The sequence below is a fragment of the Fringilla coelebs genome (genome assembly GCF_963513975.1).
Source record: "Fringilla coelebs genome assembly, chromosome: 1".
In the NCBI taxonomy this organism is placed as follows: Eukaryota; Metazoa; Chordata; class Aves; order Passeriformes; family Fringillidae; genus Fringilla; species Fringilla coelebs.
In genome coordinates, this window is record NC_140028.1 from 105,363,301 (window position 1) to 105,389,860 (window position 26,560).

Sequence of the window (26,560 nt, forward strand, 5' to 3'; positions counted from 1 at the left end):
GTGGGGTGTGCTGATTGCTGGGGCAGGCAATCTGCTCCCTGCCAGCTTGGGGCAGAATCAAAGGTAAATGGTGGTGAGATAACACTCACAAGCTGCAATTTATCATACAAAAAATCTACTGTCTAAAACAGGTTGGAGAGATCTTGGCCTGCAGGCCACTAAGTCTCCTTGACTACAAAACTGACAGGCTCAGTGAGCTGGACCCACACATATCCCATGCTGGCATTTATTCTCATCCTCAGGGTTCCCAGAAAAGATGTGGCTGGTCATTCATGTGATGAATGTATTAAGCTTCGTGTTGAACACCAGTAACTGCTAGTGCTGGTCCCAGCCAGGGGGTGGAATGGCACCTGCCAACACCTCCTCTTGTAAGAACACTCAGAGGTGAGCAAAAAAAACCCACTCATGGGGAAAGTCTAAAAAAGCGTGGCCAGAAAATATTGGACTCCAACACAGAGACATGTGAAAGATGCCTATAAATATGCACAGGCACTCCTAACTAGAAGTTAAGTGTGGCAGCAGATCAGTGCTGTGCACTCTCATCCCATGTAGGAAATGCCAGCTCCTGATCACACTGCTCTGCAGGCTCCTGATCCTCTGCAAAACTAATAACCCTAAAATCGTGACTTTATTCTAAGTGATGCCCATTTTTCCCTTTTGATATTGAAAATTCCATATAACTGAAATGTGATTAAATACTGTGAAGTTTCTGGCACAAATAAAAATACTCATAATAAGGCTGAAATAACATTTTTACAATCTATATATTTCTGAGCTTTCAGCAACACAAAACAAGTTAACTGTCTTCCCATGGGGGAAAAAAGCGGGAAACTGTTCCTGCAAAATGTATTTTGAAGTTAAGATTTCAAAAAAATCACAATGAAGATATTCCTACGCCTGTCACAGATTGTAACATTATAACCAGCTACAGGTATGGGTTTGGTCAAGAGCTTGGTGTGTTTTGGGGGCTTGGCTTTTTAGATCTTTCATCTGGGTTTATAGATCTTTCATCCACATCTGCTTCTGAAACAAGACTCTGCTTCAATCCCATTTTCAAGACAAATAAAAAGAAAACCCAACACTTGACAAAGTGCATACGGCCACACTGCTGTGTTGTTTACAACGGTTCAGAGATTCAGCTTTTCTAAATTAGAAAACCTCAGGGTGAGCTGCTTTCTTGCCTGCTTGTTTAGCTGCTCAAATCAACTCAATTACTCATGACTCACAGAAACACGGAAGAATTGTATGAAAACGGTTCTCCAGGCCTGACATACATTAGTCTAAGCTAAAATGCTCTACACAACTCAACTCTGCTAAACTGATTCTGCTAAATCCTGATAAAAGGCTTGTTGTTTTCCTGATTACAACTTGCATCACCAGGAACAAATCAACTTTGAGAATCTACCGTGACAGCCAGTATTTACCTCAAGCTCATTCCTTCTGCTCTCATCACATAATATTCACTGACCTCTGAAGGGCCACCAGCAAGCTGTCCTCAGTTTTCTTGTGGTTTTCATCTGCTGAAAACCACATGAGACACTGTTGGGAGGGGCAGATGCAGAGGACATCTGCAACAGGGCTGTTCACAGCGAATGTTTAATCACAGAGTAACTCAGTCATGGGTACACGGAGTGACTGCAGGTGTGTTCAGTAAGGAATACTTGGAATACTTGCCTGGCTGGGGTCAGAGGAGCAGTCTGGGTGTGCAGCAGAAGAGTGTGTGGTGTGTGTCTACAATGTAGTGTGTACCCCAAGGTTCTCCCTTAAATTTTAACAGTAAACCTGAAGGAAAAAACCTTAAGGAAACACGTTCTCAATTAATAAAACTATGACCTCTCTGTTTTCTACTGTGATGAAACCACTCGTCTTCAGAGAAAAGAGGGAATCCTTTCCCAACTGAACCACAAATTAGACCACAATAAAAGATGGACTTCAGAAAAAGGATAAGAATTAAATACCTCTGAATCTGTGAAAAAGTTGTAGAGGAGGACATCATCAAATTCCAAGCCCTTTGCTTCATAAATTGTCAGTACAAGCGCCAAACTAAGTTCCTCAGGTATCTTCTCCTTTGCAGTTTCATTTGCCACTAATACCACCTGCCATAAAATACATTATTTAAAAAAAAACATTAGAAATCAAAAAAGGAAAAAAAAGTAACAGTTGCATAGAGAAAGACAAACATGATGATAATATAAGAGCCTTCTAAAAAACTAGACAACATTTCACAAAGACATTTCAGTACACTCCACAAAAAAGGTCACAAAGCTGCCACTAGAAGACTGACAAATGCGTGGTATGTGCAGACAGTTTTAGATCTGGTGTAAGAAGATTTGGAGTTAGAAAGGAACAGGTCAGACAATACCTCACACAATACCTCACACCAAAAAAAGGACAGAAAGAACCAGACATATTAAGAAGAAACAGAAACCAACACAATAAAGGTTTCTAAGCTTGAAGTGCCTAATTTATCAGTGAGACATGGGCTTAAAAAAGAAAGTTGTGGGCAGTTCATACAAGACTATTATTTAGCAACAGAGCTGGCAGAATCTGCAAAAAGCCTAATAAAAGCAAACCTGATGTGCTCCAAATTCTATGGGCTGTGTTTTCCTTTTGTTGCCCCTCAGCAGAATTGCTAGGTCACTAACACTGCAGGACTCCAAGACCATAGGTTTTGGCCCATCAAAGAGACCACGGTCCTGAGGAAGGCGATCAAAGGATTCTGGAAAATAATGCTGGAGCAAATCAACCACCCCAGATGCTAAACGGAGAATACCTGCAAAAAGCAGAATACAGGTTTTAAACTTCAGCCTGAAGTCCTTGCAAACACACTTTTAAAAGGTTCTGCTAGAAATTTGGAATCAAGAAATATAATGACAAAAACACTATCAGGGAAGGCTGAAGCTGTAAGCTTCAATTTATGTTTCTGCCAATTTGAGTGGATGTCATTCTTGGGCCTCTAAGGATCAGAAAACATGCTACAGTGGCTTGGCAGCATTCTCACAAAATAAAGATCACGAAGGGGAAACACGTAAGAAAAGCAGAAGCACCACACCAATGCTGCAAAATCTAGTGCTTTGGGGGATAGGACAACAGAAATGGAAATGATAATTTCTTACATTTTCTCTCAAACACAGCCAAAGCAACCAGTAAGCATAAGAGTTCAAAAAACTACAATTTTAAAAACATTAATTTTTGGTTTTTCAGTTGAGCTGTCAAAAAACAGAATTGACATATCAGAAAAAGCTGTCCATCTGATCTTTTTGGTAAAAAAGGCCACAGAGAGACTGGCTTTCAACTGGCCAGCAGAAAACTTCAATTATTAGTGACGTCTGAAGAGCACAGGCTCTGATCATAAATAAATTTGTTACTCTACCTGAATGGGACCTGTAGTTCTGGTACAACTGATAAATCCTTTTCGGTTTCCTAACACGCTGCTTCTTGTTCACAGAGCTCTTGCTTGCGTAATGAAACAGCGACCTCAGGTCACTAAAACGAAAAGCCACTCCTTTCATGATGCTCTGGGCAGTGTCACCAGTCAGAAACATGGCATTGGGGTCATTGATGCACTTCATCAACAGGGCTAGCTCAGCCTGTGTGAAATCCTGTATCTCATCGCCATAAAACTCATGGATGGACCACGGCAGCTCCCTGAGCTTTGAAAGCCTTTGAGATAAATTATACAGCAAATCTTCCTCATCAAAGTAACCCCTCTGTGATCGTATCTGCTGATAAAGACAGAAGAGGCTGTAGATCTCACTCCTGTCCTCCGTGAAGTTGGGTGATCTCTTTCGGCCCAGCTTTTTGTACTGCTCCTCTGTAAGCTTGCCCCCAAAGCAACTCAGTGCCTCAAAAGAGCCTTTCAGAAATGATTTGATTTCTTTCCAAACCAGTGCTGGATTGTACAAGCTTTTACCTTTTATCATTTTTGGCCATATTTCATTTGCAAATACATCGTAAGTCACGAAAGTCCAAGGATCGCTTTCCTTAGAGCACACATCTGCAGCTCCTCCATCATCACCATGTTCTGCTTCAAGATTACCTTCTTCATCCTCATCCTGCCAATTTGGTACAACCAAGTCTTCCTGAGGACTCCAACCAACAATTACTCTTTTAAGACTTCCATCTTCATTTCTTGGAAAAAATGGGTCGGGCATGGATGCATCTAGTAACAGCAACAACTGCTTGGAGGTGACAAACAGCGGAAAATTTTCATCTTTAATGTCTTGTAGCCTGTGAATGTTTGGGTCCAGAGGTTTGAAGTGACTGGTCACCTTGGAAGACTTACTAAGTTCAATGAAATTCTTCTGAACTTCTCGGCACAAGACAGGATTTTTTGTTACGAAGATCTGGTGCAGGTGCTCCAGTTTGTCTGATGCTTCTGCATTACACGTTTGGTCTTCTCCATGGTCACCACATGAATTCATTTCTGCACCAGCCGTGCCCACGGGAACGTTTTCATCCTCACTGTCCTGGTTTTGCTCATCACTCACCTGCTCGTCACTTGAATTATCGCTCTCGTGTTTTAGCTCACTCTCCTCCTTCCCTGAACTAGCTTTTTCAACCTCACTGCACTGTCTCTGCTGCCATGTCTGCCTCTCCAACAGAGGTCCAGCTGCCAAGGCGGATTTTTCCCAGTACGAATAGAATTTCTTCCAAAGCCTATACAAGCAGCAAGTTGTCTTCCCTGTCCCACTTCGCCCAATTAAAATGATTGGTTCCATGGGCTTTGGATTGAGATCAATCACCGCGTACTCCAGCTCCCCAACACGGAAAGGGTAATCAACAGAAGACTGCACATCATTTATAATGTTCAGTGCCATGTTAGTACTGAAGCTGTGAAATTTCATTATATTGTATTCCAGTTCTGCTGCACTAGCTGGAGGGAAATACTCAGGCATGGTAAGTTCTTTTGATTTTTCTGCCTCCATGTCTTCAACGTAACAACGTGGAACACGCTTCTCTGTTGTCACACTGTGGTTCTGGTGCCCTTCATTTATACCCTTGAGCTTTTTCCTCAAAATGCAGGATAAGCCACGGTTGTAGGATATGCATATATTTTCTAAGGCACGGTTCAGCTTGCAGTGGTCAAGAACAATGGCCCAAATTCTGATTATTTCTGTGTAAACTCTACCTGATTTTTCTAGGCGACTTTTTGTCTGTTCTGTCTCCATTATCTTTTCTGGACTCTCACTGCATCGAGGAGAAAAGTCAATGGCAAGTTCCCATAGCATTCTTGCACCTTTGCCCAGTTTGGCTTCATACAGCTGGATATCAGCTTTCAAGTGTTTCAGTGGCTTCTGGAGGCCCCTAGACCATTCCCCATTGCCAAGGCGCTTAATTGTCATGATGGTTTTAGCTTTCAGATAATGAGGCACAGCTTTACTGCTCAAAGTCTTCAGCATTTCAGGAGTGCACTCTATTTCCCAAGTCATGTTATCAAACTCCTGCACATATGCCTCAATATCCAGACTCTTCCCCTTTTCTTCCTCTAGTTCTTCCTTCTCTCCATTAGGCAGGACCATACTAAATTCCCCTGCTCCCTTCTTTTTCTCCCAGTCATCCCCTTTTCTTTTCGGATGAGCTATGCTTCCACAAGGTTGTAAGGAACTCCTTCCCTCTTCCAAATTAGTCTGGGCTGAAGATGGCTTTTGCACCAGAGGATGATCCTTTTTCAGGGTGTCGCTCACTTTCAATTGCTGAATTAAAGCTGTGATTGCCTGCACTAGACTTTCCTGCAGTGTTAAGGGGCTGTTTATTCCTTCTGTTTCCTGCTTTGCCAACTGACCCTTTTTTGTTTTCATGGAACATGGGGTTTTTAAATCATTATGCACTGCATTGCCAGATGGTGCCTTTAATGAGAACCCAGATGAAGAACGCCCCGTGCTCTTTGACTGTGCAATCTCAGAGACCGGAATGGGTTTGGGTGTTTTAACCAACTGCCCTGCTCTGTCTTGGCGGTGTCTCTTCTTCTCCTGCATGGCATTATTCCAGGCTTCTAGCAGTGGATCTCTCTTCTTAATTCTATGCATCACATCTTTTCCTGATTTGTTTTTTATGTTGAAGTTAATGTCAAATTTTGCCAATAAATCGACTATTCTCTTAGTCTGCTTTGAAAATCCTCTCTGGAAAACAATATGCATCACTGTATTTCCACTGTCATCTTGTATGTTTGGATTAAGATATGGAAAGTCAGATGGTCTTGAAGCAAAGAGGTCAAGTAGATAATTTAGGATGTTTAAACCAGTGCCATCTGAAAGCAGAACAAACAGAAAATAAACTAACTCCCTTTACAAGTCTGCATTGTATGCCAACAATTTCAATACTTTTTTTTTCTGCTGCTAGGAAATGAAAATCAGTTGCTTTTAAAAAGAAAAACAAAATCTACATTTCATGTTTATAAAACATTCTCACCTGAAACAGCTCAAAAGTAAGCTTTCCCAAGTTTCAGGAAAAACAACACAAAGGCAGCAAAGCTTTAGAAATTCCTAGTGCTGCAATTATTCCCACAGCATCAGTCAATTTCATTCCTTTTTTAACCTCTGGGTACAGACAGATTTGTTCATTTTCCAACATCAGCCCTGACTGCTTCCCAAGGGACACTGGTGCCCTGTCATCCAGACAAGCAGCAGCTCGAGATAGTGCTCTGGGGTCATTTGGTTCACTTTAATAAGGCACCCAGAAGTATTCTGCTGCAGATAACTTTGCTTTACTAAAATAACCTGCAGGAAATCCCAATTATTTCCTGATACTTTAGGTCCCTGGAGCAACTTCCTACAAAATAAGATTAGTTACCTCCCTGGGGGGGAAAAAAAATATATATATGTTCTACAGCTTTCTAGATTTCATCCAGATAATAGATGTGATTTAAATGAGACAATATATGTGAAACATTTCTATTCTAGCTGTAAAATAGTGGCATGCCAAAATCACTGTAAAGAAATTGCACATCAAAAACTTTGCACAGTGAAAAATACTTCAGAGAAGTATTGTCATGGGACTTCTTAATCTTTTGATTTTAAAATTACAACTGCCATTATCTATGCTTTTAATTTCTCTAAAGCCATTCAATGAAATGTTTATGCTTTAAAAAATTAATAAATTCAATATTTCAAATCATTTTAATCCTTCAACTCAAAAATGCATTTTTTTCTTGACCTAAAATCAAAACCCCGATTTAAGGGATCAATTTTGCAGTTTATCCTAATTTTTTATATTTTTACATAAGCCCTACACTTACTTCTCCTCCAAAGAAAACTTTACTTGATTTATGACTGAACAAAAACTGACAAACAGATTTCAGATGCCACTGCAGGATTTCCTAAAAAGTCTGCTGCCATTGCTCTAACTTTACCTTTGTTTCTTCCAACCTACCCCTCATTTTACATGGTTTCAGAGAGGAGCCTTCTTTGATTCCCCCATGTCACCTGAGCTGCCATTACCTTTCCACACAGTCCCAGCCAGCAGAGCCACAAAGCAGAACACATCAGCTTAACAGCTGTGTGTCCCCTGGCCTGCTGAGTGAGACACAGTCAGACATCCTGATCCACTGTCCCTGCAACAGCAGAACGGGCAGGTAAGGAATGGGGAGTGTTTCCAACAGCAGAGGCCTTACCTTTTTTATTTAAACAGATGAAAACTGCAGCATGCAAAGGAGTATCTCCTTGTGTAACAGAGAGGTTTCGAGGGTCTGCGCCTTTGGTCAGCAGCAAATATGCCAGTTCAAAGCAATTCTTTCTGAGGCATATTTTCAGTGGTATTTCAGAGTTGGTTCCAAAACCATCAGGCAGAGCTGGTGTGAAGGACAGGAAAATATCAGGGTTTAAAACTAATACACCAATCTGCTAACTGCAGAAAGCTCTCAACAGATGCACTCAGATGCTGCTTGTCAGACAAGTGACAGGGGTATTTTTTTGTCAGCTGTTTACATGTATCTGGCAAAACACTTTTTGACTAAGAAGATCTCCATCATTTCCCCTTGTCTCCCATTAAACTGAACAACCAGTCCTGCTGTTGTGATAGGAAGACATAAAGGCCAGAACATATCTTCTCCAGGTCAGTCAGTCACTGACTGAAACAAGAGACCTCCCTGCTCCTCTGGCCTTCAAAAGGCTTCAACAGGACCATGTGTCCATAACTTAGAGCTAACATCAAGCTGCAAGATTAAATGAAATATGCCAGAGGGATCCTAGGAATAAGCTCAGGCAAAACACAAGTATGATGATGTCTACACTAATTAAAAAGAGAAAGACATCTGGTCATGCCTTTGAAATAAAGGACGAAGTCCGCTACTTGTAGCCTAACAGCAGACTGAACTCAAAGACTGTGGCTTCCACTTTTACCAGGACAATATTGTGGCTGAAGACACAGAAACTGAGGCCCAAAAGAAACTACAGGTGCAGGAGCAATGATGCTCCTTGGCCTTTCACTAACCCCAAGAGACAAATTTCATTTGATAAACATCTTCCACCCACGCAGCCTTACTAGCTACACCATGTCCCACACAGCAGATGCAGCCAATGCACTGCACTCCAACAAGCTGCTGCACTTATACAGAGCCACAAAAAACCCATGTGCTGGTATTTCTGAGACTATCTTGCTCCCAACATGTCAAATAACATACTGCATCTCTTATAGCACATTAACATCACAGCTTTTCACCTCCTCGTTCAAGCAAGCATCTTATGAGGTGCACTTGCGCGTCCAGTTTTTCACACTGCTGGATAATGTTGCCAATGTCAACATCTGAAAGACTGCAGGTTTTGAAGAGTCCTCCACCTGATGGATTTTCCCCATTGGCTTTCCCTGTTAGGAGCAGCAAAACTTTATGCCACATTTGCTTCCCCAGCAACTGTTTTATGAAGCTGCTAGCACAGGCACTGGAGATGTTGCAGGAGATTTCTTCAGGGATTTCTGCAAGACAGTCAAGACAACGCAACTCACTCAAAGACACATAACGAAATCCACCTCATTGTAAACTAATTTCAGAACAATTAACTTGTTAAATTGAAAGTAAGGAACAGCAAAATATATCTTTCCATCCTTATGCTGTCAGCCAAGTCAGTTTGAACATTTTGATACATCATGAATTTCTGTGCATGTTCCATTGGTTCTAAGTGCAAAACACAACATCAAATATAATTAAAAGCACATTGTTCCAGTCATAAAAGTTACAGAAACACATAACAGAAGGAAGGGTAAAAGGGCAGTAAGTTTATGTTAGCACCAAACACATTTTTCACGGCAATTAATTTTTGTGGAAGGGAGAACTGGGAACTCACTGCACCTTTCACAGAAGACAGCCATTTCAGAAATCGCTTAACTGCATCTTCCTTCAATACATTTTTATTATGTGCTCCATTTTCACACCTGTAGAACTGGACAAACTGTTCCAGAACATCCTGGAGAGAATCTGTATCAGCTGTGGCACTTTCATTCTCTCCTGCAAAACATCACAGAAATTGAAAATCCACTTCCTTGCCAGCATGTTTTCAGGGCAAGACTGTAATGCATTACATCCCAGGGCTCTAAGAAATGTGTAGTGACAGATTAAAAACAGATGGCTGAAACTGTTACTGACAATGCCAGTCCTGTGATGGATTTCTGACCCCAAAGGAAATTTGATACTTCCATCAAATACACTCTTGTTCTGGTTTTGCCTGGGACAGAGCTATTTTTCTTCTTGGTAAATGGTACAGTGCCATGCTTTGGATGTAGGACAAGGATACTGCTGATAGCACAGTGATGTTTTGGGTGTTGCTGAGGAGTGCTCATCCTGAGACAAGCACTTCTCCATGTCCCATGCTCTGCCAGTGAGCAGGTGCACAATAAGCTGGGAGAAGCATGGCCAGGACAGCTAATCTGAACTGGCCAAAGGACATTCCATACCAAAGAATGTCATGTTCATTATATAAACTCTGGGGAATTGGCCATGAAGGGACCACTGCTGCTTGGGGGTGGGTTGACCATCAGTTAGTGGGGTGTGAGCAATTGTATTGTGCATCACCTGTGTTTCTTGAGGTTGATTCCTCTCTCTTTCTCCTTTTCATAACTATGACAATAATAATAGGAGTGGTAGTAATTAACTTTATTTCATTTTTTAGACTTTTCTTATCTCAACCCACCATAGGAAGGAAGGGGAAGAGAGTGAGGTGCTGCCTGGTACTTAGCTGGCAGCTGAGGTCAAACCATGACTCCATTTACCATAATTGACTAGGCTGAAAACTGTAATAGCCTCTATAAGCAGGCAGGAAAATGCTGCAATTATATAATTGTTCAGAATTTTTAGAGTAGATGACTAAACCCAGTAATGTTTGCAGCATACAGTTTTAATGAGCTTGTCTTATTCCCCAGTGCCATTTAAAAAAAACAGCCATAAAATAATTTCTCCTCTTAAAATTAAAAAAGCAATGCCAAAAATACATGCCACCCCAAAATGTTACCTACAAGTTTTAAGAGATACTCATGTAATGGAAAATAGCAGACTTTAAACAATGTTTCAATAAATGCCCTTAAACAAACACCAAAAACTTGGGTTGGATTTCCTAAATGCTTCAAATAATTAAGATACATGAAAGACCAAATAAAACAGTAGCTTTATCTCTTAGGACAAAGAGAGAGACAACGTTGGTCATCTTTTTAGAAAGAAGGACTAACCTCAGATTGTTTCCTGTAAAGCTGAGGCTTATTCTCCAGCCTCTCATTTGCACTAAGCTTAGAAAACTTGCAGGCTGTGCATCCCCAAAAAATGTCAAAACCCAAAAACCTTAGCCACAAAAGACAGTGCAACCTGAAATGCCAACCAAAACCATTATTACCACAGAGGTATTGGTGTTAACTCCTAATGGAGAACCACTGTGCTAAAACCTTCTCCAGAGCAGAGATCTCCACAGTAAAGAAAGAAAACCCCCTTTGCCAGGAGCTGTAAGATGCAAGCACAATGAAACCCAGTGTTTTTCAATAAACTTATAAGCAATACACACATGAAAACTGAGATGTAGCCTAAAAACTTTGCTTTATGCCAAGCTTGATCTGAACAACACTTGGCCAGCAGTTGCTTTCAAGCAAGGACAAAATGTTCACTATTGACTAGCAGGAGATCAGAGTGACAACTCACAGGGAAAGTTACATAAAACCCACCCACAATAACTTATCTGAAATAAAATGATTTTGTACCTAAAGGTTATAATTTCAAAACAGGTAAAGCACACACTGCATGTAGTACCTGTCTGTTTCCCAGAGGAAGTGATTTTCTCAATCTGCTTGCTGACTTCTTTTACAGCATCAAAGTTTTTGTTCTTTTTCAAGATATCTATGACATATCTTGACCGTGCATCTGGAACAGTGGGATCAACCCCAAAATTCAGGAGCATGATCACATCTTCTGTTTGTCCTAAAGCAATACATGAGGAAAAAAAACAGAGGAAGAATAATTCATTTCAGGATTTTTGTTCTGTTTTCTTTTTTATTACCTGGCACAATTCCTAGCATAATTTTAACTTCAAAAAAAAAATCTAAATTCTTCCCAGTGTCATAAGTTGACAGGGTGGAAGTCAAAGGTTGGACTTGAAGATCTCAGAGGCCTTTTCCAAACTTAATGATTCTGTGATTTTATGATTTATAATATTTATTATGTATAGCTATAAAGTAATAAACTTTAGTAGATGCATATAAAACCACGTGTTTTCTAATATAATATATAATGCATAAAGACGTTAGTAAATAAACACAGATTAAAAATATGTGCTCTCTATAATAAATACCGTATGAATACTACCAAATAAACTAAGCATCCAAAAGTCTGGAGTTACCTCGGCTGTGATGTTTGCTTCCTGCTGCCACCTCGTGGGCAGAGTAAGAGATAAAAGGAAAAAAGCCAGGGTAACATAAAATGAAATCCCGCAGAGACTGCGAAGGAAAGCATTTCCTTTGCCTCCTCTGACAAGGCACACTGCTACCTAGGCCTTCCATTTTCACCTATTTAAAAGAACAGGAGAGGCCTGACAGCAAATTATAACTTAGTTTGCCAGGAATTTTGTGGTCCTTAAAAAATTTTGTAATGAACTATGTTCACTTAGCTAAGGAACGTTTGACTGTGTTACTTTAGCTGGTTTTAATTTAGATCTGTCTTGGCTGAGTGTCAGTAGAAGACCCTGAGAAATTATCTCACCAACCTGCAGAAAGGAACTCAATGGGCCCATACCTCTTAAAGAACTTAATCAATAGTTGAAGAACAAAATTCAATAAAGAATTGTTTAATGCTGTCATATAACTAGAGCTTAATTAAATACCACAGAACAAGAAAGATATCTTGAGACAGTTAAGGAGTCAAAGCCCCAGACACCCCAAAAAACTTGATTAATACATTGCAGGTGCAGTAAAGGAGCCACTTCCTAGGCTTATACAGCCTAGACAACCTTATCAGTAGTAACTGCCTAACCAGGACAGCAAACATAATAAAGCACTGTTTAGCTGGATAAAACTTGGGTTATTCATTAAAAAAAAAAAAAAGAAAAAAAGATAGATGAGATGTTCTGGTGGTAATTAAGAAGAACAAAACATCTATACCATAATGCAATAAATTGGGTGGGCTTTTGGGAGTATCTATAAAAAAAAGCTGGATGCTATAGTGAATATAAATGACTGGAAATTCTTGTTTCATTGAACATGTCTAGGGCAAATGAATTCCCAATATGTTCCCAATTTTGACTCAAAACTGTTACTAGGAATGTTCCTCTCACAGGTTTTTGCTGTTAGATTTAAAACTCTGTTTCAGGCCTTCAGGTGATCTAATGTGATTTTAAGGGCACATCAAAGTTTAAAAATTTTAACTTCTAGGATTCTAAAAACCGCAGCATACTTGTGAGAAAACTCTAACCAGACAAACCAAAGAGCAAAGAAAATGGTCACACATCAGGCATATAAATTTAAAAAGGAATTCTTGGAATGTTTAAACATCAGTTGCCACTTCAAGTCTGCATTCAGATACTTCCTCATTTTCTTCCTTAGCATGAAGTAGTGAACACCAGGATCTGAAACCTTTTTCCATTATTGATTTTTCCATATGACAACAAAACAGTACACAACACACAAAAAAGGTATTTACTGCGTTTCTGTGAATATTCACTGGAAGAGGCCACAATATGCAGCAGGGTTTGTCCATCTCTGTCTTTCTGGTTGATCCTATCCTTCAGCTCTGGCCTCCAAGTCAGCAACCATCTGAAGAGATGGTTCTTTGCTGAAATGATAAAAAAGCACACTCAAAGAAACAGATCCTGGGGTATTTTTCCCCTTTGGAGGGGCAAGATGCAAATCTAAGGTTGACCCATGACTCTACTACACACAAAGAAACTGCTGCTCCACACTGAAACGGGGGAAAGAAACACAGTACCTTTTTTAAAGCTGACATATTCAGGTTACAGAAGACCCATATCAACCACACTTTTGTTTCAAAACACAGAAAAGAACAATTATATTAGGTCTCCACCACTATCAGGCATGGGTGGTCAAGGAGAATGTTTACAACATTTCTAAAAGAGTGCTTTATTGGCATGTGCAAGGTTATACCTAGACCACCTGACCTGAGCTGTTTCTTTTTTTTTTTAATTTAAAAAAGGTCCAGCTGTCAGTCCTCTGATAAAAGCCAGCATTGTTTTATTTTAGCTGCAGATGTCACTCACTCGCTTTGATACACAGTCTGATAACAGCATGCAGCGGATACAGCCCGATGGACTCAGCCTTGGCCCCAATGGAAATCAGCCACTTGACTAACTCTGCCACCTCCTGCAGCTTCTCACCGCGACCATACAACTCAGAAGTCTGGCAGCAAAGAGAAAAATTACAACGCGTTATTTTTACGTACACAAAAAGCATTTATTTTTCAATATTTTCTGTATTTTCATGACAAGAATCAGTAGCACAACAACCAAGCAATAGCCACTGCAAATTGGAACTATTTATTTATTTCACAGACTTACACAGAATGGCTTGTGTTGGAAGGGACCTTAAATACCACCTAGTTTCAACCCCCTGCCGCAGGCAGGGACACTTTTCACTACACCAGGCTGCTCAGAACTCCCTTCAACCTCAAACACTCCCAGAAATAGGGCATTCACAACTTCCCTGGGCAGCCTGTTCCAGCGCTTCAGCGCCCTCTGAGTAAAGAATTTCTTCTTGATATCTAATCTAAACCTGCTGTCTTTCACTCTGAATCCATTCCCCTCATCCTGTCACCATGTGCCCTTGTAAAAAGTCTCTCCCCATCTTTCTTGTGGGCTCCCTTCAGGCACTGTAAGGACACAATTAGGTCACCACAAAGCCTTCTCTTTGCCAGGCTGAAGAACTGCAATTCTCTCAGCCTTTCCTCACTGGAGAGGTGCTCCATTCCCACAATCATCTTGGTGGCCTCCATCCCAACAAACTGATGTCAGGAATAGTGTGGCCTTCAGGACCAGGGTGGCAATGGTGCCTCTGCACTTGGCACTGGTGAGGCCACAACACAAGTCCTGTGCTCTGTTCTGAGCCACTCACTACAGGAAAAACACTGCGGTGCTGGAGTGTGTCCAGAAAAAGGCAACGGAGCTGGTGAAAGGTTCTGGAGCACAAGTCTGATCAGGAGAGGCTGAAGGAACTGGGATTGTTTAGCCTGGAGAAAAGGAGGCTAAGAAGAGACCTCACTGTTCCCCTCCCCCAGTTGGGGGCTGGTCTTTTTCACCGCCTTCCAGCTGAAAGAAGGCTTTAAGTTGGGCCAGCAGAGGTTCAGATCTGATATTAGGAAAAGAATTTGACTGAAAGAGTGGTTGCCCAGGGACGTGGTGGAGTCACCAACTCAGGGAGTGCTTAAGAGACATCTGGATGTGGCAATTGGAGTTTAAGGATCAGTATAGTGCTGCTGTGCTGATTGTGAAGGTCTCTTTCAACCTCAATGATTCTGAGAACCTACACAGCCTGAGCAAAAGCCAGCTGACCTTAAAAAGTATGTTCTAGCAAGGACTTAATGAACATGAAGCACAGTCTACAAGGGGTATAGCAATATAGGATACTCTGGAGGTGTGCAGCAGAAGCTAAGATGAAAATTGAGACAATATGCCAGAAGGATCAGGACATGAGGAGGTGGTCGGAAACAGTGTTCAGACAAAACTTCTCCATTTGTGCCAGTCATCTTTTTAAATAGCAGCCTTCACACATGCTTCCAACATTTACAAATAAATCTTTTTTTCTAATACTTCATGCCAAATTTTGACTGGCAAGAATTACTCTTTGAGCACAGTTATCAAACCAAAATACAACAGATTATAGGGAGAATGTAGGAGCAGCAGGGGAAGTTTGAGTTGTCAGAAAACCACATTTTCTGATTTTTGCAAAGGAGGATCAGGATTTTTCATCTTGATCCTTTCAGCCTTCCATGTGTACAACAAACCCACTAAAACAGGTAAGATTGGTTGGGCCAATTCAACAAAAAAAGAGCTGTACTATTTGTAAAGCCTCACCATTTTTCCTATCTCAATGAGGCATTTTGCTTTGCTGGAAGATACTTTGCTAATACTCTGCATGGGTCTTCTGCTGTGTTTCCAGGCTTCACTGCCAGTGTGGAGTTACTGTGCCAGGACTGGCACAGCAACACCTGCCTAATGATACCCAACCAAGACATGCTTGCATATATCCATTCACTAATTCTTCCACTATCTCTAAAAACAAGCCTGTGAGGAAATGTGAATTTATTTCCCTTGCATTACCCAGGCATTGTCCTCGGGAAGGGTGTGAGAAGACCAGAGAAAAGAATGATAAACCATTCTTATCTTCACTTGCTGCACCTGTTGTTGTGAACACGTGGAATGTGTTATGGAGATTTGTTTACCAAAGGGTGGTTCCTTAATCAGCCAGTGGGGATGGTGTTTGGATGGAAGGACCAGTTGGGTCCACCTGTATCGTGTCTGTAAGGGCGATGGGTTTATTAATAAGTATAGAATAATGCAGTGATTGATCAGCCTTCTGAGAAGCATGGAGCCAATGCTAATTATTACCCAGCTGGGGGCCTGCAGTGACATAAACCATTGTGAGAAACAGCAAAGCCTGATACTGAGAAAATTCCTGGGAAGCACAAGAGAAAGTACACACTATCTGAGAACAGGAAAGGCGTCCTGTTTCTTCGAAGCCTGCAAACCTTGAGGAAACCAACAAACTGTCAGGCTGACAGATTTATCACAGGCGTGCAGCCGGGTTGCATGCAAAGGACTGAACAAAGATTCTCACACTAAGTGTATAAATACCTTCTTAACTATGCAATAAACAGATTCATTTTGCCCTCAGCTTGAGTCTCGCATTCATACATCACCAAACCTTGCCAGACAGTTAATAGCAAGCAGAGATAGTACAGTTACCACACATAATGTCTTCTGAAGTTCCTCTCAGGAAAGAAACTGTAAGAAATATAGAAATTCTTTACTGCGAGGGTGCTAAGGCACTGGAACAGGTTGCCCAGAGAAGCTATGGGTGCCCATTCCCGGCAGCGTTCAAAGCCAGCTTGGATGGGGCATTGAGCAACCCAGTCCAGTGGAAGGTGTCCCTGCCCATGATGGAAGGGGGGTGGAACTAGACAATCTTTAACATCCCTTCCAACTCAAATCATTCTAGAGTCTATGGTAAAGCCCAATGGAATTTCTCACAAACACTGTGAGATGCCTTTAGAAAGCTGGTATGTCTCTGCTATGGAAACTGGCTGCTCCCAGCAGCTCTAGGCTCACAGACAGCCTCCAACTACACCTTTGTAATACTAATACACCTTGGAAATATTAAATTTTATTCAGAAATATGACATTACATGAAGTTAAATTTTCAAACAAATAGATGATAAAGTATAATCGTATAACATCCATGTATTATTTTTCATTTTATTTTTCTTGGTTCAAGATGGAAAATCTCTCACTAAAGTTACTAGAAAGAAAAGAAATAGATACAAGGAAAAAATAAAAAACATGAACTTACCTCAAAGAGATTCTTCAGAGATACCTGATTAACTCTGAGATCACGGGGCAACTCTTGCTTCTCAGACAACAACAACAGACAAGACTGAAAAAAAAACCCCAATCATTAATGCTCTTATAAGCACTTAAAACTTTGCTTTTCACTGCCTCATCGGATCTTGTCAGCAAGTCAACACAGGCTAACAATATTTCAGATCTTTTTGTAATATCACAACTGAATCTCAGTTTCTAATTTTCAACTGAATAATTTAATATACAGAGGAGTGCAAGAAGTTACAAGTGATGAAAGTTTCCTCAGAAATAAAAACATGTCAAAAAAGTTAGGCCCTAAAAGATTCTTCAATACTTGTTATACTTCCAGTGCTTGGAAGTAACCCTTTGCTTTAGGAATGGACCTTTACATCGGAGACAAGACTGTCCAGCTAACACCAACATCCCAAGCAGAAAGCCAGAAATGAATACTGTATCTTCTTCTTTCTTCCATTTTCTCAGTTTCTCTAAAAACTTTCCCTTGCTCCTTGAAAACCCACCTAGCTTCACCAGAAGACAAGGGAAGGATTATGGATGCCATCTGCCTGGACTCCTGCAGCACAGTGCCCCACAACAGTCTTAGCTCTAAACTGAGGTGATACCAGTTCAGTGAATGGACTGCTGGGTGGATACGGAATTGGCAGAATGGCTGCATCCACAGAGCTGCAGTCAATGGATTAGTGTCCAAGTGGAAACCAGCAATGAGTGGTGTCCCTCCAGTGCCTGTAGTGGGACCAACATGTCCACTGCCTTCATTAATGACATTGCCAGGGGGATTGTGAGGTGCTTTCTATCGCTCAGCGAGCTTGCAGGTGGCACCAAGCTGAGTGATGCAGTTGATGACGCTCAAGGGAAGGACTGACATCCAGAGGGATTCTGACAGGCTTGAGGAGCAGGCCCATGGGAAGCCCAGGCAGTTCAACAAGGCCAAGTGCAAGGTCTTCCACCTGGGTCAGGGCAATCCCTACTGTCAGTACAGACTGAGGAAAAAGGACCTGCGGGATAGTGGTGGATGAAAAATAGGACAAAAGCCAGCAATGTATGCTCGCAGCCCAGAAAATAAAGGGGATCCTGAGCTGCATGGCCAGCAGGTCAAGGGAGGTGACTCTACCTCTCTGCTCTGCTGAGACCAGCCTGGAATGTTACATCCAGCCCTGGGGTCCCCAGTACAGAAAAGACATGGACCTGTTGGAATGAGCCCAGAGGAGGGCCACAAAATGGAGCAACTCTCCACCTCCCAATTAGATGGGGATGGAGCAACTCTCCTGTGATGAAAGGCTAAGGAAGCTGGGGTTATTCAGCCTGGAGACGGTTTCAGGGAAAACTTACTGCAATAACATCAATATGAAAAAAGGGGTTTTAAAAAAAGATTTTTTTAAACAAGGCCTTTGTGACAGGGCAAGCGGCAACAGTTTTAACCTCACAGAGCTTTTGTTCTCATTGGACATAAGGAAAAAAATTTTTATGATACAGGTGGTGAGGCACTGGAACAGACTGCCCAGTGAAGCTCTGAATGCCCCATCCTTTAGAGTGCTGGAGGTCAGGTTTGGCCAGCCTTTCAGAAATCTGATCTAACGAGAGATGTCCCTGCCCAGAGTAAGGGCTTGGAGGGGGCATGTGGGGCTCCAGTGAGTCCACAGCTTCAGTGTGAGTCCTCCACAGGCTGTGGTTACTGTCAGAAGCCTGTTCCTTCGTGGTCTCTCCACAAGCTACTCTGCCTAGGAAGAGTGGCGGTAAAGTGGTGGTAAAACAGCTTGAACTTTACCTTATTTGTAAAAGTTATCAGTGATGGATAGAGAAGGGAAGGTCACACTGCTTATGATCTTGAAGAATGCTGAGACCAGCCCGACTCATCAGTCCCAGAGTTACACATTCTGAGGATGTGAAAAACAGTGTTTCCTGACAGAAACTGCTACCGGTGACGACACAGCAAAGTTCCTGATAAAGGAACCAACAGGTGATACTACTGATAACTTATCTAAGGCTGCTAAGCTGACACAGCCAGCCTAGAAACACACGACTGACAGTCCCTTTATACGACAAAAGCACAGTCACACTTTTTAAAAGCAGGGTCTTCTAACATATCCCTTCCTGTATGTGTGTGGAGATTCCTCTCTTGAGTGGAGAGTCCCTTCAAGGTGACTCCTGGAGGCTAAGCAAAAAGAGGCTTGCTCATGGCCACTGGCATGGGTGAGTAACATCAATCTCTACTTAATAACTATTCTGCTATCTTTAATACCAATGCTTTACTATTGCTTCAATAAACAGTACACTATTATATAATGTATATATTATTATATAATATTTACAACTGTTATAACTATCTGTACTGTGTAGTAAATAATTCTGATTAAAGTATTTTAGTCTGATCATTATCATAAATTTAAATAAGTTATTGATTTTATTCATATGTATATATTTGGTTTGCCAGCCTTCATCCTGTGGGACAAAGTCATATAAAGGCTCAATTACACGTATATTATCCTTTAAACATAAGCCATTCATCAAGCCTGGGAGTAGGATTGGATTCAACGGCATCTAGGCACCCCTCTGAGGAGTTTAGATAGCAAGTGGGTCCTGTCTGAACCTTATGACTCAACAGAGGGTCTCCCTGATAAACCTCAGCTGAAGCTTCCATTTGGCCTGGGACAGGCTGCAAAGGAGCTCCTTGCTCCGGGCCTGGAGCACCTCGTCCTTCTCTACCCCCGGGGCTCCCAGGGCTGTTTCTCTCACTCTTTCCCCCTCACTGTCCCAGACAGGGTTTGGCCCTTTTTAAAACACACTTTCTCTGAGACACCACCACCTTGGTTGAGCCATGCCCTAAAATAGGGCTGCCAGAGCCAGCTGGAAGTGATGCAGGTCCAGCTGCTCCTCACAGGTGCCCTACTGGCCCTACTGCCAGCACCTCACCACCAACATCCCATACAGGTGTACCTGTGATCAATTCTTTCCACAGCTGAGAGAGGACTAAAATAATTTCAGATGCTCCACCTTCTGATTTTTCTAAATTATCTGGTTTTGCTCAACAACCATGTATGAGATGCTCCTTTATTGTGGGTCTTTCACAGACAGTTTCAAAAATCCCGCTTGTCATACAGAAGGAAAAGTAAAAGAGACCACAAATAAATTTGTAGTTTTTCCCCTCTAATTCCAATATTATTGAACTGAATAATGACTCTAGGTGGTACTATAAGAGAGACAACAGACAGCAGCAAGAGACAAGCAGGATTTCAAGTCCATCATATCCCTTTCACAAATGAGTTTCAGAAATTATTTATCACTAAAAGCATTTTTCCAAGTCTTAAAAATCAAGACATTTGAACCCGGCAGCAATATATATTCACAGTTTTGGCTTTTAAAGGTGACACAAACTTATGCTGAAGTGGTAAGATGTGAGTGCCCAACATGCAGGGGGAGGTGACACGGTGACACACTTACCCTCCACTTCCCTTTCTGGGCCAGCCTTTCTATCACCGCTTGCCAAATCAGCGCATTGAAATGTGCACGGAAGATATAATCATACGCAGGGTAGAAAGTTGGTGGCAAGTTTTGTTCATCTGCAAGAATAAGCAATAGAGAAGAATATTTGTTATACACAGCACTTCAAAGGTGGGAGTGTCCAACTAAATTACTTCATTGCACAGCAATCATTTTAGCACTGGATAATACTCAGGGGATTGCCCAGAGAGGGCTTTACAAACACTGGTCACCCAACTGATTCAGCACCCTGTTTATCAGTGGCCAGACTTCATTACACAAGGGGGAAAAAAATAATCCCTGCTCTCAAGAAACACCTCAAAGCCCCAAGGCATTTTGAACCTCATGGCAATTCTTCCACTTCTGGGTCAATCAGCTACTGACTCTGCAACCATGAATTAAAGGACCTTGGTGTGGGGCTACAAGCTCAAGAAAAGGCAGCAGAGGCACAACCTGAAAACTCCTGGCATGCCTGTAGGCCCATCAGAGAAAGCATATTAAACAGACTAAAACACAAGTAGAGGAAGAGAGACTGAGGAGAGACAGATGATGGATATTGCTGAAAAACACCCATATAATGCCACAGGAAGGCCACATTTCCTCTTTTCATTGCTGGCCATAACTAGCTGTGGGAAAGTCCTCCACACTGAAATTGTAACAAAGTTTAAACTGTCTATCTTCCAATTATTTTCAAATCTACCTGGCTAAAAGAAAAACAGGGTGGTCTGGACAAAACCCACTTAAAGCCTCTGGGATCTGGAGCTCCAAATCTTCAATCTTGTCTTCCTGACGGTAAATTTTGACTTTTTCTAACTATTCCATAATTGACATGTTCCTGTGAGACAACTCACTCCCCTGCACTGTTTTGAGATTGTTGGTGTCTGCTGTATGCAAACTAGACCAAGTTCACCACATCCTCAGCATATTCATAATCCTCAAACAGGCATGACACCCTGAAGGATCAAAGGAATGATCTCATGAAGAACGTGCTACTAAGTGTCATCATCACTACCACTGAAAGGTCTTAGAAAAGTTAAGGTCTTCATTTGAGTTTACCATTGACACTTATGAAGATTCCTGCTATAAACTCAGCAATTTGAGTTTGATCTGAAGAAGAATTCAATAGAGCCAGACCTCCGTGGAACATAGAAACTGCCTCATTAGACTTTGATAACATGATGAATGAGTGGCCAGCTCTATAATAAGCCTGAAAAAAAAAGGAGAAAAAAAGATGTTGGGAAAATACTCCGAGATATTTATTACCAAAAAAAAAAAAAAAGCTTTTTTTTTTTAATTCTCACATTATGTTATAAAAATGTCATGTAATACTATTTCCACAGCTTCTTATACATAGTTCCAAAAAAAAAAAAAAGTGAAATAACCTATGTTATTCTCATTCCTTGAAATTCACAATATATTACTGATATTATCACAGATACTAAAAGTGCAATCCTGAAACTCAAAGCTTGGAAAATAACTACAGGATGAAAGACCTACTTTCAGCAGCTGTATGTTAACCTCCTCTGGACAATACTGGGGGGCTTTTGTGTCATAAATATATATTTATGCTTGCACATCACTGCATTTTGCAGTGTTTCTTTCCCACAATGCATATATTCTTCAGCCAACAGCACCTGAACATTTTTATATTCACCCTGAATTAGATTGTACCAGCTCAGAGTCACAGTGGAGTTAACTTGTTCAAATCAGATAACTGGCATATTGCAACACAGCACAAGTTAAATGGGTATTTGGATGCCATTTTACCATATCTAAATAAAAAACATTCTACTAAAGGCTCCAAGAGTCTTAAGTGGTTAGACCAGAAAACTGCTTATTGCACATAAAAGCCAATCAAAGAGTAGACTCTGTGTCATAAACACTGTACAACTCCTACTTATTCCTAGCTACTTGACTCAAGGTGCACTTAATTGATGTGTATTTAATCCCAAGCCAAGTGTAATGCATTGTTCTGTCCACTGGAAATACAATATGACCTCGGTCATCAAGTACCACTCCCAGGAACTGGGGACTCATTAACGTGTAACCCTTGATTGGGATATTGGAAGTTACGTTTCTTGAAAGCATTGGTACCTCTCTCATTGGGAGCCAGAGAGAACCAGCATCTCCTGGTGCAAAAGGGAGCTGCATCATTTCATAAAAATACTGTTACAGCTGTGAATCTGATACTTATGTGTAGAATCAAACACCGATTCTGGAATTTTATGCTGTATTTACTCATCATGCCCAAAGCAAAAACACAATAAAAAGAAGATCATGACACCATTATTAAATAAAAAATAAAATAAAATTTAAAAAGCAAGGAAGGCATGTAAAAACTGCCAGCTTAAGCATCTGGATACCTTAACATACTCCGGATCCCACTGTAAGCTTTGGTGGGCTAAGAGCATTGAATCCTTCCATTTGCCCAGGCAGTACAAGGCAGTTGATTTGTTGCACAACAACACAGCTATGTCCCGGGAACACCTAAAGATATGGTTTTAGCATTACTGTTTATTCACTTGAAAAAGGATCACACTTTATAGTTAGTGATATGAAAGAATTTAAAAATTGACACATATCACCCACCTGACAAAATCAGAGGTAAAAATGTAGTTGTAGACAATTAAGATCATTTGAATGAATATTGGCTCTAAAATGTCCTAGAGACATCCTAATGATACCTTAGTGATACCCATAGTGATAACCTGGAGTCTTCTGCAGCAGCAAGCCAAGCCACTGGAATAATGGAAGTATGAGGATTTAGCAAGGGTTCAGACCACCTCGATACACCTACATATGGCTCAGTGAAAGCCAGCCGCCAGGAATGGGGGAAAATGTGGGATGGAAAGAGTACTAAACACATTTTGGTCACCAAAAAAACAACCTCAGTGCCTTTTAGTCACCACTTGGTGAAGTCAACAGAAAAATACACATTTAAAATAAATGAGTGGACGGTGTTAATTTAGGTTAACAGCAGTGTTAATATACAGGAGTAATGAATATTTAATAGTTAACATAATACTCAACTACTTAATCATTAATAACATTACCAACTTATGTTAACTGATGAAAAGCACTTAAAAGTGCATGTGGAAAGAAATACCCAAAGGAATCCTCTGCTGAAAAACCATTTTTAACAAATCACAGAATACCGAGAATGACCCAATAACAAGAAAAAAGTAACCTACATGAATCATTTTACAGATAATCAGATAATTCATGTAGCAACAGGCCAGGACATGGCAAAATTGCAGCATTTGAGCTTTAATTTATAATTGATATTTATGTAAAAATATTCAGATTTAAGTCACTAATTAATGTCTCACATAAATGTAAGGAAGAGAATAACTATAAAACTGGTACACTAAAGAGTGTGAAAAAAGATACAAGAAAATCAAGTGTTAGGTCAAAAATCAGAGTTTTGAATTAACTGTGCACCTGTACATATTTACATATTTCAGGTCTGTCTTATGGTTTACATCTCTTAATTCAAGAATACTTACGGGACCCATTTCATTAAATAAACAAGTGTTTGTAGAGCTTCATCATAGTTTTTGATGGCCAAAGAGTAATTTCCATTTTTAAAATCCTGGTTCCCAGCTTGTCTCTTCAACTGTGCATATGTCATGGGATCCATGCTAAGGAAAGCAAAAAAAGAAGGAAGAAAAAAATTAATCAAATAAAAGCACTGACTTATGAGACATTTCTTTCCCTAAAATTGACTTAAATGTTCACCCTAGTTTTTGCATATTTGAAAAGAAGGACAAAAGAGCACATCTTTGTTTCCTGCAGTTGGACTAGTAAAATAGAGCTCTGGTGACAGCCTCATTTTTGCTGTTGATGCCTCCTCAGCTTCTCATCTACTTTTTAATAAACTTCAGCTAACCAGATCTACCACTGGTATGCATTTTTGTTTCAATTTTTATCCTCGGGTCTTAAACTGTATCTTTTAAATTAGGATTCCAAATTATTTCAATGTGTGAGCATATACTCAATGCAGGAGGAAATATCTGAGAAAACACAGTATTTATAAGCTAAAGAAATACATGAAGCTATACATTTCAATTAATTAAACACAGAACTCATTTACTTGCTTTTTGTTTATGAGTTTTTAATCTAGGTCCTCTGTCTAAATACTCAACAATCCAATGCATACAGAACTGCTTAGAAAATTAATTACTGGAAGAAAATATTGTAACATAGTATGGTAATAGTGCTGAGGACCTTGAATCAGACTTAAGACAGTTATTAAAATGAATACAGGAAGTGGCCAGAGAAAACAAAGTTTGAAACTAGCATCAGCTGTAACTTACTGAAAAACTATTTCATCATTAAAATTCTAAAATCAGTGTCATTAAAGAAAGCTAATCACAAGGTCAAGCAGCTAGATAAAAGAAACAAATGCAAGAGGAAAAGCAGCTACAGGTATGAGAAACGGCACACAAGAAACAGACAAGAGAAATATCCAATGCTAAACTGCTGTGTAGAATCCTTCTTCATAGATTGATTTTATGATTTAAAGCTGTTTCCATTGCCTGTAAAAACCTATATGAATCTCACAAATCTCAGTGCAATTAAGTAAGATTAATTCACCAGATAGGAATGCAGCAATATTCTTATTATCCAGGTAATAACAGGCCTGCAGCAAAACTCATAAAATCTGCAAACTTTGCTACCTGCTAACATGATGTCAAGGTTTTGTCTGGCAGGCAGTTAAACACCACACAAACCTCAGCTCACTCCCCCACTCCCTGAATGGATGGGGGAGAGAACTAGGGAAAAAAAAGTTAAATTTGTGTGTCGACATAAAGACAGCTTAACATCACAGAAAAAGATGGGAAAATACTAATACTGATACTACTAATAATATATGTAGACTATACAAAACAATTAATGCACAGTGCAATTCCTCACCACCCTCTGACCAATGTCCAGCCAGTTCCTGAGGAGCAGCCCCTGGCCCATTTTCCCTCCTCATTTATACACATGGCATTCTATGGTAGAGAACATCCATTTGGCCAGTTCAGGTCAGCTGTCCTGGCTGTGTCCCCTCCCAGTTTCCTGAGCTTCCCTGCAGCTGACAGGGAAGCATCAAAAGCTGAGAAATCCTTGACTTAGGGCAAAAACAGCTCAGCAACTACTAAAACATCAGGGGCTTATCAACATTATCCTCATACTGAATCCAACACACAGCACTGTAGCAGCTACTGAGTAGAAAATTATCCCAGCTGAAAGCAGGACTAAAATATGTGCAAGATCTCTTGGCTACAGAGCAAACTAGATATTTTTAAGTATATGAATTTACAGACAAAGCAAGAAACATTACTGATGTATTTTCTCTGTAGTACTCCTGAGGATGAGGCTGAAACAGCAACAATCAGTGCTGTCTTGTGAGCACAGAGGTATGGTGAGCACACTACAGATGGCAGTGTGCCTTTGCATTTATCCAAGCACAAAAAGCACTTGTTGGGCTCACAAGTGCACTAGGCAGATGGGAGAGCAGCAGCCCACAACTCTGAGAAGGCAACAGCAGAAAAATCAGGTGAAAACCATAAAGCTCAGATCTGCACTGCTTCAGACTGACTGGGAAATGACCTGTCAGAAGTTACATCTTAACTAAACAAATAAATGCTCCCTGATGATGTCTGTAATTGAACCATCAGCTTGCTAATTCCAGGGAAGCACCAAGAACAGATGAAATCCTGGATATAAACTAAAGAGAAAGAGGTCCCAGCTACTTGGGGGAGGCACGACAACCAGTCATGCTAGAGGGGTAATTTTTACATTTATCCCAAGCAAATTAAATCATCACTTTATTGAGCAATGTACATACAGTATATACTTTAAAAATACTACTTCCCCAGAAAGCAAATCGAGTGTACTTAAAGATATTTAGGACTTCTTTTACACTGCATGGTATGAGCATTATTAAGGTGAAAAAGGAAAATAACAGAGCAACGGAACAAAGAAAAAAAACAAGCGCTAAAAGACCTCATCTTTCACGTAATTCTTTCAGATTTCAATTCTTTATCATCAGGAAGTTTGACAAATTATTTTTTCAAGAATAATAC

The 26,560-nt window shown here is 40.5% G+C and overlaps 1 protein-coding gene across 1 annotated transcript in view; it reads right to left on the reverse strand.

Annotated features, from left to right (window-relative positions):
- The window catches only part of TRANK1 (tetratricopeptide repeat and ankyrin repeat containing 1), a 51,309-nt gene that overhangs the window by 17,423 nt on the left and 7,326 nt on the right, over window positions 1-26,560 (reverse strand). Inside the window, exons 2-15 of the mRNA XM_084223161.1 lie at window positions 23,993-24,127; window positions 22,850-22,973; window positions 21,543-21,693; window positions 20,448-20,566; window positions 16,981-17,064; window positions 13,677-13,815; window positions 13,103-13,234; window positions 11,222-11,389; window positions 9,284-9,439; window positions 8,659-8,910; window positions 7,613-7,789; window positions 3,374-6,250; window positions 2,574-2,773; window positions 1,959-2,096 (exon numbers count right to left, since the gene is read on the reverse strand). Of these exons, the coding sequence (XP_084079287.1) occupies window positions 1,959-2,096; window positions 2,574-2,773; window positions 3,374-6,250; window positions 7,613-7,789; window positions 8,659-8,910; window positions 9,284-9,439; window positions 11,222-11,389; window positions 13,103-13,234; window positions 13,677-13,815; window positions 16,981-17,064; window positions 20,448-20,566; window positions 21,543-21,693; window positions 22,850-22,973; window positions 23,993-24,126 (4,851 nt within the window). The 5' untranslated portion in view covers window position 24,127. The remainder of the gene's footprint in view (window positions 1-1,958; window positions 2,097-2,573; window positions 2,774-3,373; window positions 6,251-7,612; window positions 7,790-8,658; window positions 8,911-9,283; window positions 9,440-11,221; window positions 11,390-13,102; window positions 13,235-13,676; window positions 13,816-16,980; window positions 17,065-20,447; window positions 20,567-21,542; window positions 21,694-22,849; window positions 22,974-23,992; window positions 24,128-26,560) is intronic.